At 42.8% G+C, this 14,793-nt stretch overlaps 1 protein-coding gene across 2 annotated transcripts in view; it reads right to left on the bottom strand.

Moving 5' to 3' along the window:
* Nucleotides 1–14,793, bottom strand: part of LOC144756277 (uncharacterized) — a 294,158-nt gene that overhangs the window by 126,873 nt on the left and 152,492 nt on the right. For both annotated transcript variants that reach the window (XM_078645938.1, XM_078645937.1), the window contains 2 exons: nucleotides 9,590–9,648; nucleotides 9,050–9,145 (listed from right to left, as the gene is read on the bottom strand). In XM_078645938.1, coding sequence (XP_078502064.1) covers nucleotides 9,050–9,145; nucleotides 9,590–9,648 — 155 coding nt within the window. The remainder of the gene's footprint in view (nucleotides 1–9,049; nucleotides 9,146–9,589; nucleotides 9,649–14,793) is intronic.

The following is a 14,793-nucleotide window of genomic DNA, read 5'->3' as shown; positions in this document are numbered from 1 at the left end:
ACACACACACACACACATACACATATATATGTATAAATACACACACATATATATATATATTTTTTGAGCTTCACTCCTTCTCGAAACCACAGAAGATTGAGGCACACCGCAGTCGTGATGAATTTTTTTTATTGATGATTAGAACGACGCGTTTCAGCTACCTCTGTAGCCTTTTTCGAGTTCAAAGTGACCCTACCACACGTAGGCAACATAAACAAAGCACTAGCATTAACATGAAATATATACTTCATACACCAAGTAGGCTGTGTACCTAAAAATAAATGAACTGTAGCATGAGTATATCATCAATACATTGAGCACAATTTCAAATATATAATAATTTCATAATTTGAAATAATACGGGACATGCAAGTAATGTGTGAACATCGATCATAAACTTTTCCCAGTGGCCTAAATCATAAACACAGATAACAGACTTTGTGTATCCCATGCCTCCCTTACATAATAATATCCTAATGAAATAGTGATGCTTCGCCTATATATTTCATATGTACCTTTCACGTACTACAACAGCCCGAGATCTTCTACTTGATCGTGTGCTAACAAGACTCAAAAATATATTCCAGTGGGGCAGTATACAGTGCTGGAAGTGTAAGAAGGTGATAATTGAAAAGCTAAAATCAAACACTGAACCGGTAATGTGAACGGTAATGTGAACAACAGTTTTGCAATATACATATATACATATATACCACTAATGATCATGTTTTTAGAACTCTTGTTGCCTTGCTATTTTTATTACTATTCCAGCGATTGGAAGTGTCTTTGATGATAGGGAGAGTTTTATAAAACTTCTAAATGCAATGAAACCAAAAGAGAAAGAATGCTTCACAGGAGGCACGGTAGGGTGCTTTCTTTGTCACTCTTGTCTTGGGGGACAAGCGATATGGGGGTCCTAAAAGGTAAACACAAGTTGCAGATTTTTAACCTGGAAGACCTTGGGCAGGCCCATGTTCGTCGGACTCTAATAAGGGGTACGGTTGCTTGTGCTGATGAATAGGATTTTGATCCTACTGCACTGACTTAGCAGTAAGGGAATATCAGGGACGGCAATCACCTGGCTTAGGTCTTTCCTCTCCAATCGCTCCTTCCAGGTTTTTGAGGGTGACTATATCTCCCCTAGCAAGCCCCTTGACTGCGGGGTGCCGCAGGCCTCCTCCCTGAGCCCTACATTATTTAATCTATATATGAGCCCCCTAGCCGAGATCGTCCGCTTTATTTGGAGTGAAAATTGTCACTTATGCGGACGACACTCAGCTAGTGGTGGCTCTCAATCCCCCGCAAGCCACACCCAACTGTTTGAAAAACTGCCTGGAAGCAGTCGCCGAGTGGATGACATCTTCCTACCTCAAAATTAATGGGGACAAAACGGAGCTCATGCTCCTTGGCAGTCCCATTAATCAGACCCTCCAGGATATCGCGATTTTGCGATTTCGCGATTTGCCGCGAAATCGGCACTTTTTTAAAAATGCGCGATTTTTACCAAAGTGCCTGCGAAATCGGCACTTCTGTAGAAATCGCGGCATTTTTACAAAAGCCGCTATATCCTGGGGGTCTAATGGATGTAATCCTGTTCATGGGATTAACTCTGAGGTTCCACTAGGGGGAGCTCCAGTCTCGCTGCATTTCTGGACAGTCTAGCTACCTTACTCTGGTATAATTTATACAAGGTGTGTGCATTTACAATGCGTTCCCCAATTAGTCTTACACATATTGAAAGTAGAACTGAGTGGACAAACCAGTTTCAACCATGTTGTACGAATAATGCTCTATGTACGTTGGGAATGTTTGTGAATGGGTAAGCCAAACATATTTCGGCATAGAGGATGAAAGATGCAGGCTAGAACCTGCACACCTTTTACGTGCAAGAGCCACAAAGGTGCAGAATTCGAGCAATGAAAGGCATATTAGCGGTTTAGTGAAATACAGAGCACAATCCTGTTTAAATAGATTCATAATTTCTATACAAGCCACAGAACTCGAGCAATGGTGGACATTTTTTATTTATTCCACCTTAAACCTGCAGACCCGCCTAGGAGGAACAACAAATTACCAAACTATACCAGAGACAAAAAGAGATCTAAGCAATGAGCCTTTACCTACAGAGACAAGATTTGGAAACGTTGGTAGGCCTCAGCAGATTAAAACAGAGCCAGGGGCCAACAACCTGGAAGGGCTTGGCTACTCATCTGGCACTGCCTACGCGTCTCCTGCAACGGATGTTTTTTCAATCGCTCTACCAGATTGGAAATCAGTGGATTACATTTACGATTGTGTATTATGCACCTCTCCAAACTATGTTACCAAACAGTAGCAGGGTGGTTTGACCTCAAGGACGTACTTGATTTGAGTTTTCTGCTACAATTTGAGTTACCTGATTGTTGTGTTCCAGAGAGGCTGGGGGGATCTCATACAATCATGATTACTATAAACTAATATCTTGAAGATTAGCAGTCCGAATTTTAATTTCATCAGCCACTTGATAAGCACCATTGTACAGGGTCGGACTGGGACTGATAATATGCCCTGGCACCAAAATAAAAGTGGACTCCTTTAGTGAATTAGATAACAAAAAAAGTTTTGAACTTGTAAAGGAAAGCTGCATGGGCGTTTTATAAGGTATGGAATGCTACGTGGATTTGTGCTTGCTGTAGGCATTGCTTTTTTTTTAATATAAGGGAAATCAACAGTAATAAAATGTACTGGATCCAGTGTTATGATCTCTGTCTTGTTACAGTGGTGCTGGAAGCTGGAGTTCCTTGAGCACACTTTGCAAGTAAAAGCTTGCAAAATGTGATCTCATAAAATGTGGGAAAAACTGCCAACAGTTGAAGAAGAAACACCAATTTCTGCATTAAACACCCCTTTCAACGGTAAAAGGTATTCATATGGTAACTTTGCATAGCAGATTTATGAAACCAAACATATTTAGTAATTCCAGGAGCTGGGTACGAAGCTGTTTCTCCGTTGTCTAGTAGGGTCCTGATGTCATCGGTGGCGGTGATAAGGGCAGTTTCAGTGCTGTCGTTGCTGCGGAACCCAGACTGGGAAGGTTCCAGGATGCTGTTCTCCTCGAGGTAGCAGGTCAGTTGTTTGTTGACGATCATCTCGATGACCTTCACCGGAACGGGAACAGGGAGATGGGCCGGAAGTTCTTGAGGTCCTTGGGGTCCGCCTTGGGTTTCTTGAGTAAGGCGTTGATCTCGGCGTGCTTCCGGCTCTCCAGGAAGGTTGCTGTCTTGAAGGAGATGTTAATGACTTTCCGGAGATGGGGTGTGATGGCTGTGCTGGCTTTCTTGAAGATGTGGTGTGGGCATGGGTCTGACGGAGATCCGGAGTGGATGGTGTTCATGATCGTGATGGTGTCGTCGTCGTTGATGTTGGTCCAGAAGAGTATGCGGTTGGTGCTGGTGGTGGTCGTGGGGGCAGAGGTCTCAGTGTTTGTTGGGGCGGTCGTGGCATTGAAGCTGTTGTTGATGTCTGCGATCTTGCGGGCAGTCTTTTGCTTTTCGAGGGAAACAAAGTGTCTACCTTGTAAATAAACCAAATATACATAGCTTCATGTTGTTAAATAACTAAAAAAAACAAGATATCTGTTTGTTGTAGGAAAAATGGCCAAATAAAATGCTGCAAAATTGCCGCTAAATTTCCATATTTGTGCCGCTAAATTTCCATTTTTGTGCCGCTAAATTTGCTAATCCATGCCGCTATATCCTGGGGGGTCTGATTAATAGCACCATCAACCCATTCTTGCCCCCCTTCCTCGGACCTGCCCCTGTGCATAAAGATACAATCAAAAGCCTGGGCATCTGGCTGGATAAATCCCTTAATTTCAACTGCCACGTAGCCAAACTCTCAGCCGGATGTATGACGTTACCACACATACTTTTAGCACGCATACCTTTACAACGCAATTTTTACAACGCAGGATCCATTACAACAAAGTACCATTACAACGCATTTTTTTACAACGCAAATACCTTTACAACGCATACCATTACAACGTAAGTATAGGTAAGTATATAATATTTTTAAAAATGTAAGTTATTAAATTTAATATAATTTAATTTTATTTAATTTTAATTTAATTTAATTTAATTATTTTTAAAACCCAAACCTAGCCCTGAACCCTAAAAATACCCCTTTACCCAAAAACCCAAACCTAGCCCTGAACCCTAAAAATACCCTTTTACCCAAAAACCCAAACCTGCCCTGAACCCTAAAAATACCCCTTTACCCAAAAACCCAAACCTAGCCCTGAACCCTAAAAATACCCCTTTACCCAAAAACCCAAACCTAGCCCTGAACCCTAAAAATACCCTTTTACCCAAAAAACCCAAACCTAGCCCTGAACCCTAAAAATACCCCTTTACCCAAAAACCCAAACCTAGCCCTGAACCCTAAAAATACCCCTTTACCCAAAAACCCAAACCTAGCCCTGAACCCTAAAAATACCCCTTTACCCAAAAACCCAAAACTAGCCCTGAACCCTAAAAATACCCCTTTACCCAAAAACCCAAAACTAGCCCTGAACCCTAAAAATACTCCTTTACCCAAAAACCCAAACCTAGCCCTGAACCCTAAAAATACCCCTTTACCCAAAAACCCAAACCTAGCCCTGAACCCTAAAAATACCCCTTGACCCAAAAACCCAATCCTATAACATTTTTACTATAATTATATACTTACCTATACTTACGTTGTAATGGTATGCGTTGTAAAGGTATTTGCGTTGTAAAAAAATGCGTTGTAATGGTACTTCGTTGTAATGGATCCTGCGTTGTAAAAGTTGCGTTGTAAAAGTAGTCCGTTGTAAAAGTTGCGTTCTAACGGTTACATACCCTCTCAGCCATTTGCTTTGGGTTGCTAAGGCTCTTGCGTAAAATTTTTCCTCTACTACCTTTTCATGCTAGACAGATAATGGTCCAGGGTCTGATCCTATCTCATCTGGACTTTGGGAACACCCTCTACTTAGGCGCACCCCAGCGACCTTAAACAAGCTACAGATCATCCAAAACTGTGCAGCCAGAACCCTTCTCCAGATCCCCCGCCGACTCCTAGTCAAACCCAGTTTGAAGGACCTCCACTGGCTCTCAGTGAGGGAAAGGGTTGAATTTAAAGCAATGTGCATTGCTCACCGAGCCTTCTGAAGAACAGGCGCCACCATTAACCAATCTTTGATAACAGCCTATCACCCAAACAGACATCTCAGATCCGAATCCTCTTTCCTGGCCGTATGTAACGAGGAGTGGTGGACACCCGGAACTGACCTCGTGATGCCTCCTTCCTTGCAGACGGACCCCTGGGAACCAGAACAGGACGAACTTGAGGAAGAGGAACACTGCGCCTTTAATTGGGCGTTCACTGAGGAGGAGAACCCTCCTTCCGTAAACGTCAGCAAAGCCGGATTGGATAAACCCCAGGAAGTGTTGTTTGTGGCGTGTGACATCACCCCGGTGGAGAAGGCGAGGAGCGGAGTTGGAGAGCGGGTTGAAGATTGCAGCGAAGGAATACGGAGATTGCCCGAAGAACATCCAGGAGGAAGCGGAGAAGAGTCCCACGGAGAGCCAGGAGGCCAACGACCCCATGAGCCGCCGTGCCACGCTCCCGGGGGAGGAGTGTGGCTTTCCCAGGTACGGCGGCGTATGGCGGCTTGGGTGGGAAGCAAGCGTGTGTAAAAAGTGTACATAGTCCCATAATCGTTCTCCCTCGTCTTTCCCTTCCTCTCGTTCCCTTACCCCGCGTTTATTCCCTCACTGTCTGTAACCACGACTCACCACACCGACTACAGCTAGATGCACGTTGTCACCGGTGATCCCCAGTCTCACTACACCCGGCCCCGAGGTGCACACCCCCAAACGACAATAGAACTAACGGCCCCCTCTCTGTTGGTCTTCTTTTACATGGGAAACCGGAGCCTGGGAAGTCGACGTACAGACCAGACCTCGCAGAGCAGAACCGCACACCGAAAACCAAACAGGAAACCAACTGAACGCCAAAACGGATCCGAGTCAGTTTGCCAGGGAAAGACTGACATTCAGAACCAGGAGGACTTTAATGTCAAATACAAAACGTGTAATCCCACTAAAACCAGCATTACCTCAACAACCTGGCGTTTCTCTCATCCCTGACCCACCAGCCCGGTCTACACCGTAACACCGAGGTTCAAGAGAGCAAGATGTGGAGGCCGCTCGTTCTCCCACAACTCGGCCAGACTCTGGAACTCCCTCCCCATCCAACTCAGATCAGAGCTTAAACTACTCACTTTCCGTAAACTGCTAAAACCCTGCTTTTTAAAAAACCAGAATAGCCTGAACTGTTGTGTACGGATGTATGACGTTACAGCGCACATTTTTACAACACATACCTTTACAACGCATTTTTTACACCACAACATCCATTACAACGCACACCATTACAACGCATGCCATTACAATGAATACTTTGAAACTACCTTTACAACGCATTCCACTACAACGCATACTACATTTACAACGCATACCATTACAACGCATTACATTACATTGCATATAAGGTAAGTGTTGGATAGTGTAGGGGTTAAAATTACTATTCTAACTCCAGGGGGTGCAACAGTAGGGTAAGTGTTGGATAGTGAAGGGGTTAAAATTACTATTCTAACTCCAGGGGGTGCAACAGTAGGGTAAGTGTTGGATGGTAAGTTATGCATTGTAATGGTATGCGTTGTAATGACTGCGTTGTAATGGTATGCGTTGTAGTGGTGTGCGTTGTAGTGTCATGCGTTGTAATGACTGCGTTGTAAATGCATGCGCTGTAATGGATTTTGCGTTGTAAAAGTTTCGTTGTAATGGTAGTGCGTTGTAAAAGTTGCGTTGTAAAGGTTGTATACCGTTGTGTACTAAGCATGATGTCTGCAGCGCTAGGACGCCTGAGGGTAGCTATCGCGCTATATAAATGTTCTTTTCATTTCATTTCATTTCATGTTTGTGGATTTGAGTGAATCCATTAGGAAGGCGACCAGATGTTTTCCTGCATTAGGCAACATGTCTGTAAACTCCAATCTCTTTAACCAGTTTGATATGGATCTGGGTGTCATCTCCATACAGCTGTTAGTGTGCATCCTCAAAACTCTTCTGTCCTTTCAATGTATGTAGGAATTTATAGATGAGGGATATGTGAGCGAGCAGCCACAATGTTACCGCTTCGTTTGAGGAAATAGTTTCAACAGTTTGGGGGTCTTCGTTGGTCCTTTCACACATAACTAAGATTATCTGAAGAGAAAGAAAGGACTTGTGATTACCAGATGTGGAGGGAGACCACTGCTGGACAAGGTATTTAGAGAGAAGACAGATAACAGAAATATTGTGGGGCATAGTATCGTGTCAAGGATATCGAGGACAAAACTATTGCGAAGATAAGTTTCTATAGGTAAGCAAAGTTTTACTATATACAACTCCACATATGCGTACCTTGACAATATATATATATATATATATCTATAGATATCTATATATATCTATATATATCTATAGATATAGATATATATCTATAGATATAGATATATATCTATATCTATAGATATATATCTATATCTATAGATATATATATATATATATATATATATCTATATCTATAGATAGATATATATATCAACCACAAGATTTCTTCACAGAAAGGCTCGCACTAGGGAATGTTCAAACCAAAGTTTATTCCAGCAAAGTAACGCGTTTCAACAGCAAGAGCTGTCTTGATCACACAATTTGCAATCTGACCAGGAAGTCAATACATAGATGACTGAAACAGAAGAAGGACTTTGTTTGTTAACTAGTGTCCAGATTCGGACTTAGCGGCCATCTTATAGTGGTAAAGTATTTACATGTAGTGTTTTATATACAATGATCTCTGCATATTTACACAAATATTCATCATTTGGGGTTCACTTGCAGACGAGTATATTATGCACACAATATTTATATATGTACAAAAAACAACTTATCGTAAGTTAAATCTGGATACATTATATATTTGACATAGTGTCAATTTTACTCCATACCTACATGGACCCAAAATATGCTTGGCATAGTGCCCGTGTCCACCTATTTGGTTGGAAACTACTATACACGTTTTGCAACGAACTCAAAAACACAACACCATACATCTTAATTACACCGCATTCGAGATGAGCCGTTATCACATACATTTACTGTCCAAAGACTGATTCCTGAGTCAGAGAAAAAAAGAAGAAAAGTGCAACACCAAAATAGATTATAGAAATCTTCCTCATTAAAGTGCAAAAAATCTTATCTGATAGATAGGACCCTCGGGAGAAAGGAGTAGGTTATTAGGATCATTATTAATTATTGATTATCAATATATATATATATGATCAAGGTACCTAGATGTCAAGAATAGCAAATTATTATTTACCTAATAGTCACTTACCTTTTCAGTATTTTGGCCACACACTATTTCTGTTTCTGATATTCTGTTAGTGATCCCCTGGACGAGTGATTCCTATGTTGGCTTACAATGTGATAACTTATACAATGACACTAGCTCATTAAAGAGACGGTTAAGTGAAATTCCATAGCATGGATCCTCAGCTCTCATTGCCCAGGGACATAAGGTGAATATCACTTATGAAACACAGTACAACTGAAACATTATTGTTGCTGTGTTCATTCGCAGGGGACGTGTTCTAGCAGACCTGTCCTTTTTGAGGTAAACTTAAGTTGCATTTGCATATGATTGGTTCTCTCCTGAAACTGGTTACTTGAGCCATTATCATCATGTGATTTTCACTTAATTGCATACTAATGCAGAGGGCACTCTGACCTTGTTTGCAGTATTCAGGTGCAGCCAAGGTGATCTGGAATGAGAACCTTTGAGCAGGAGGATTGGTAGAGTTGGGGATCTCAACCTTAAATTGTTACCCCTTCAGCCTCAGAGGGGACACTCAATCCCTGTTCACCAGTTCATGCCCTTCCAGTTACCAATTAAGCATGCTTATACTTCAGAGCCCAAATCAGTTGTTCACAGTGAGACTTACTCAGCAAGTGCAGAACTACTACCTTCTGGTGGTTTTCAGTCCTCATGAGAAGGCACTCCTCACAGTCCTGGTAGAACGCCAAATACGTGCTGTTGGCTAGAAGAGAACAATTATGAGATCACAGACTGCAAGTAAGGAACACAACAAAAACAACTTCAGGCCTCACTGTAATAAAGTAGGGTTACTATAAATGCTCAGCATGTCAGAAAGTGTGAGGCCCATGAAGATGTAGTGGAGGTGAGCAAATCTTGATTTCACTGAATGTGGAACTGATGACAGTATTTCTAGAGAGCTCTACTTGGTGTCACTGAGTGTAGGACCTGGGACATAATCCTGGTATCAATGCATGTGGGTCCCATGAAGCAGCAGTTCTAGAAGATCCCTTGACGAACTGACTGCAGCATTGGGGAGTGTGGCGCCAGTTCTGGCGAGATCTTTTCTTCGTGACCCTGAGTGTGGACCCTTAGGTTTTGAAAAAAACCCTGAGCTTTGATGCAATGCTTACTCTTTAGGGCATCTTTGCTTAAATGAAGTGCTCACCTTTTCCAATGACAATATTACGTCCTTTAAGCTCCACTTCTTCCTGGTTGAAGTTAAAGCTGCATTAAATAAAGAGGAACAAAAAACTTTAGGACCACCACCAAACAACTCAAAGTCACATAGTGTGTTTACGTTTGATGATTTGCCAAACTTGCACCATCTATTGATGGGATTGGAAGTAGCTATTTCAGACACCTTCTAAAAGGTGCCCCTCTGATTGTTGTATGCACATATTTAACATTCAATAACATCTTGAATATACTTTGTGGTTTAAATGCTGTTTTTTGGTGGGATGTTAACACTCTAATCCTTGAGCTAAACATCCACTAAAGTTTGATACTTATAGTGAGTTACATAGCCTGTGAGGACAAAGGGGCTGCTCCTTTATATTTGTTCTCTTTGGAATTTGTTGGCTCAACAGCAGCCTCTTGGCACCTCAAGAAAGAATAGAAGACAGTAAACAGTGCAATACAGCAGAGCAGGAGTGGTTACCCTTGGAATATTTTGGTTTTCATGGCTTTTCTGAAAGGATGGGAATGAATGATCCATGTTCAGCTATGGAAAACTTTCAAAGGTTTGGAAGCTTGGACAACAAATTAACATCCATCTGCCCTTGATCTGTGTAAGCATGGCGTTGTGTGGAGAGAAGATTCTAAAAGAAATGGAGGATTTTGATAGAATAATAGTGCATGGATTGTGTTGTGATGAGTAAGGGACCGTGATCATGAAGGCCGGAGTGGGCAATAGTCTTGAATACAGGGAACCACTGCAGGCTGAAGTGATGTGTCTGCTTCCTTTTAGACACCGCACTTTTGGAATGCGAGTGAACGTGGCATAAGTATTTGAAAAAATTAGAAAAATCCCCTATATAGTGACTGCAGTTTTCTTAGTGAATGAAATGAATGGAAAATGGGACTTATAAAGCGCGCGTACACCTACGGTTTCTTGGCGCTGAGATGGGACGGCTAGCCAGTGCAGATGGAGTGGGCTAGTTATAGGCTGATGAAAAGAGCCAGGTTTTTAAAGATTTTCTAAACTGAACATAGGATGGGAGGAGGCGGAGTGCAAGGGGAAGGGAATTCCAGAAAAGAGGAGCTTGAGTGGAGAATCGCAAACCACCGTGTTTTTTGCACTTAAAAAGACCAGGAGTGAGAAGATTGTGACTAGAGGAGTGAAGATCGCGCTGAGGAACATAACGGTGCAAGAGGGAAGAAATAAAAGATGGTCCCTGAGAAGAAAGAGCTTTGTGGATCAGGCAGCCAAGTTTGAAGAGGCTACGCTGTGCAACTGGGAGCCAATGAAGATTCTTTAAAAGGGGCTTGGTGTGGGTGGATTTTGGCAGACCATAGACCAGCCTGGCTGCCTGATTCTGAATAAGCTGGAGGCGTTTGGATTGATATGCTGGTATGCCCACGTATAGGGCATTCGCATAATCAATGCGTGAAATCACGAGTCCTAGAATGACCTGTATAAGAGCCTCGTGAGAAAGGAGTCTGCTGATTTTGCGGATACGACGTAAATGATAAAAACAAATAGATATAACTGAATTAATTTGTGCTCTCATAGAGAGATCCTTGCAGATGGTGATACCAAGGCTCTTTACGGAGTCAACAGGGGAAGGAGGGGGACCAAGTGAAGGTGGCCAAAAAGTGGAATTCCAGGGGTTACCAAGGGGACCGGTAAGAACAAGCTCCGTTTTATCAGGATTGAGTTTGAGATGATTCAAACTCATCCAGGAGCTGATGAAGTCCATAACAGAATGGGCATTTTGTACAGAGGAGGGGGAAGGGTCGATACTAAAAATAAGCTGAAGGTCGTCCGCATAATTGAAAATAGTGACAGATTTGTGCTTAAGCTTAGTCATTAGATTCTCTTTATTTACTCATGAGGCATCATAGGATACCCCAATACTGTCAACATTGCAAAGGCGGGTGAAATGTGGATGGTGTCAGTGGAAATGCATGTGCACTAGCACCAGGTTGAGCAGTAGTTCTCAGTTCTACCACTAGGGAGCACACATGTTCTCAGCACCTCATGGTTGTAGGTACAAGAGCCACTGCTATAGGTAATATTTTCTTTATACGCACACATCTTGTTATTGTCTGCTTCCGCTGATTCATATTTATGTGCTCTTGGGCTTAAACTGTTTGTGACCATGGCCTCTGGAGATATCAACTTCAATTTCAATTTCAAAATACTTTATTCGGTTTACATGATAGAAAACCATAAAAAGTTATATTTTATCTTTAAAAAGTACAAGGCACAAGTATACATATCTGGACACACTATACAAATATCTCAATCGATATAAAAATATAAAAAGGTATGAATACAACCCTGGAGATATCAATTCAATAGAAAATAAGATTGGTGTCAGTAAGCATTCTGATGATTTATAGAACCCAGACCAGACAGAAGACAGAGCTTCAGTGGCACGTACTGTGGTTAGGCAGCTGTAAGAGAGTGCTTAGTACTGAAGTAACTCTGGGGCATATTACCAAAAAAGTGGAGAAGAGAGTTGTTAGCCGCCTTGGCTTAACGCCTCTCTTCGCCACTTCGGAAACGCTAGGCTGCACCATATTACCAAGGATACGGTGCAGCCTAGCGTTTCCCCCTGCGATGGCGATAAGTTTTACAGCTTAACGCCAGCGCAGGCAGAGAAGGTTTGTTTATGTACAGGAAGGTGTTCCTTCCTGCACATAAACAAAGCTTAAATGCCATTTTGTAACTTACATGTGTGCTGCTTCATGCAGCACACATGTAAGTTACAAATTGGCATTTTTAAAAAGAGGTTTGTTTATGTACAGGAAGGGACACCTTTCTGTACATAAACAAACCTTGGCATGTTGCTTTTTCCATGTGTGCTGCACAAGGCAGCACACATGGAAAAAGGAAAAACGAGGAGAAATGAAGCATTTCTCCTCGTTTCGCCACCTTAAGAACAGGTCTTTCCTGTTCTTAAAGTCGCCGCTGCCACCTATTATCGCCTCTCTTAATAATAGGTGGCAGCGTCGAAATGAATGGGTGTTGCGGTGGAACGCCCACCGCAACACCCACTGCACGCCCCCTTTCACGATGAGTTTATCGTGAAAGGGGCCCTATTACCAAGGCAGCGTTAAATCAATTAACGTGGCTTTAAGCCACGTCAATTGACTTAACGCTGCCTTGATAATAGGGCGGTGCAGATATCGCCGCGTTATCAGCAGAAAAGTGCCGATGACGCGGCGATAAGGGGCTTGATAATATGCCCCTCTATTTCTAACAACTCTCAATTTTTTCTTGAATTAATCACTGTTGTCGAGAGGCTCGTGGCCTGGCTATTCGCAAGATGGCTGCTCGAAACTGGTGCTCCTCATCGCTTGGATTGTAGTGTGAGGATTTTTTTGCCTTTCTTTCCTCACCAGAATTGTTGTGGCGGCTTGCAGGGGCGGCGAATATGTGGAGGCGTGCTGAGGTGAGCTTTTTAGGGTATTTTCTTGCCCCTTCTCTATGTAACCTCTATTGTTGTGCCTCGAGTCCTGTTGTCACATCAGCATTTTTCCTCAATCTTCTTCTAACAAAAGAAGAAGAGAGTCTCTATTTTTGCAGCATCGCACAAGGGCACAATGGATAAGGCAGACACATTTCCACTTCTTGATTTTCACTGGCTGCATGTCATCCTTTAAAATATTTTCCTCCTATTTTGCCAAGCAATATAGAATTTTCTGCATATTCAAGAGCTGGCATGACAGCTGGTTATTAGGCTTCATATTCCAGGTCATCAGTAAAGTTACTTCATTTTCTTTCTTTCGATATTTTACTCACTTTCTAGTAGATTTCTGGCAAACAACCTTCTTGATGACACTTTTCAAATTTTACACTTGCTAAGGGTAATATGACAGGACGCCTCCCCAATTTCTTTGTTTAATGGGAAGAACTTAAATAAGAAAGCAAAGTAATAAAAAGTTATCAGTCCACAGTAAACCTCATCTGAGCCAACACTGCCAGTGCCATCTCCTATGCCATGTCTGAATCCATAACACTCAGAATGAATATTTTGACAACATCCATTCCTAAACCTTTTACTTCTCCTGCTTCGGCTACTTATCCTCGTGAAGACACTTCGGGTGGTGGAAATAAAAGGCCAATCTGGTTTCTCCTGCTAAATCACCACCTCTGCTCACCTTAGAAGATCTTATGAAAGAGATCAAGAACTTAAAACCTTTTGTCGTGAAAACTAATTAAATCTTACAAAGATTTGAAGAGAAATGTTGTAGTTTAGAGTCTACAAAGCGGAAGTGGAACAAAGAGATAGTGACACACAGGAATTCACCGAGGTTGACTCTATGGCTAAAGTAATCACTCTTCTCAAGAAACAGACTGAAGAATTGAAAACAGAAACCTGTGTAACGATCTACATATCTATGATATCCCTGAAGGATCTGATGCTTCTGAGAAGGTCTCCTTTCATAAAACTAATATTCCAAAAATAGTTGATATGTCTGATGGTCCAACCTTCAACATAAAGGAAACACATTGTGTTGGCCGGAAATTTGCTTCATTGGCTCAGTCCACAAGACTTAGGGGCCCATTAAGATGGCGGGCGGTTCACCCCCATCGAGCCGGCGGTAGCCTTCGCCGGCCCCACCAGAAAGACCCCCCGCCACATTAGGATGGCTGGGGGGTCCGCGGTGACAGAAAGACCGTCTGCTGCTTTTTCACCAGGCGACTTGTCGACCTGGCGGAGAACATGCATAATATGGTGTCGGTGTCTGCAAGACACCGCCATCCATTTTATGATGATGTTGGAGTTCAGCCTTTCCATGGTGGTGTTGCCACCATGGAAAGGCATGCATTCTTTTCTTTGGGGGCCTGTTGAGGGCCCCCAGAGGGTTTGGGGGCGGGTGGTTGCACTTGGGGGGTACCCATGGTATCCCCGGACATATGCATTCACAAGGTGCCAGTCACCGCGCGGTGCCTGTCACGTTGTGCATGCAAATGCACAACATGCTGGTTTTACATTGCCCACCGCGTTGTAAACAATGCGGGATGCGCCCGCCAGTGTGGCGGGCGCTTCATAATGTGCACAGCAGGCCCGTCGCACCCCTGGCGGGAGGCCCCGCATACCGTTACTGTGTCTGCCTGCCATCGTAAGAGTGCCCTTAGACGCATTAATGTACTTTCCTTGCAGTTGAATGATCTTATGTTCATCCTTTCAGCAACAA

This window comes from Lissotriton helveticus, chromosome 5_1 (assembly GCF_964261635.1).
Source record: "Lissotriton helveticus chromosome 5_1, aLisHel1.1, whole genome shotgun sequence".
Taxonomy (NCBI): domain Eukaryota; kingdom Metazoa; phylum Chordata; class Amphibia; order Caudata; family Salamandridae; genus Lissotriton; species Lissotriton helveticus.
Note: the sequence above shows the minus strand (reverse complement) of the source record. Positions and strands in the feature narration are given on the sequence as shown.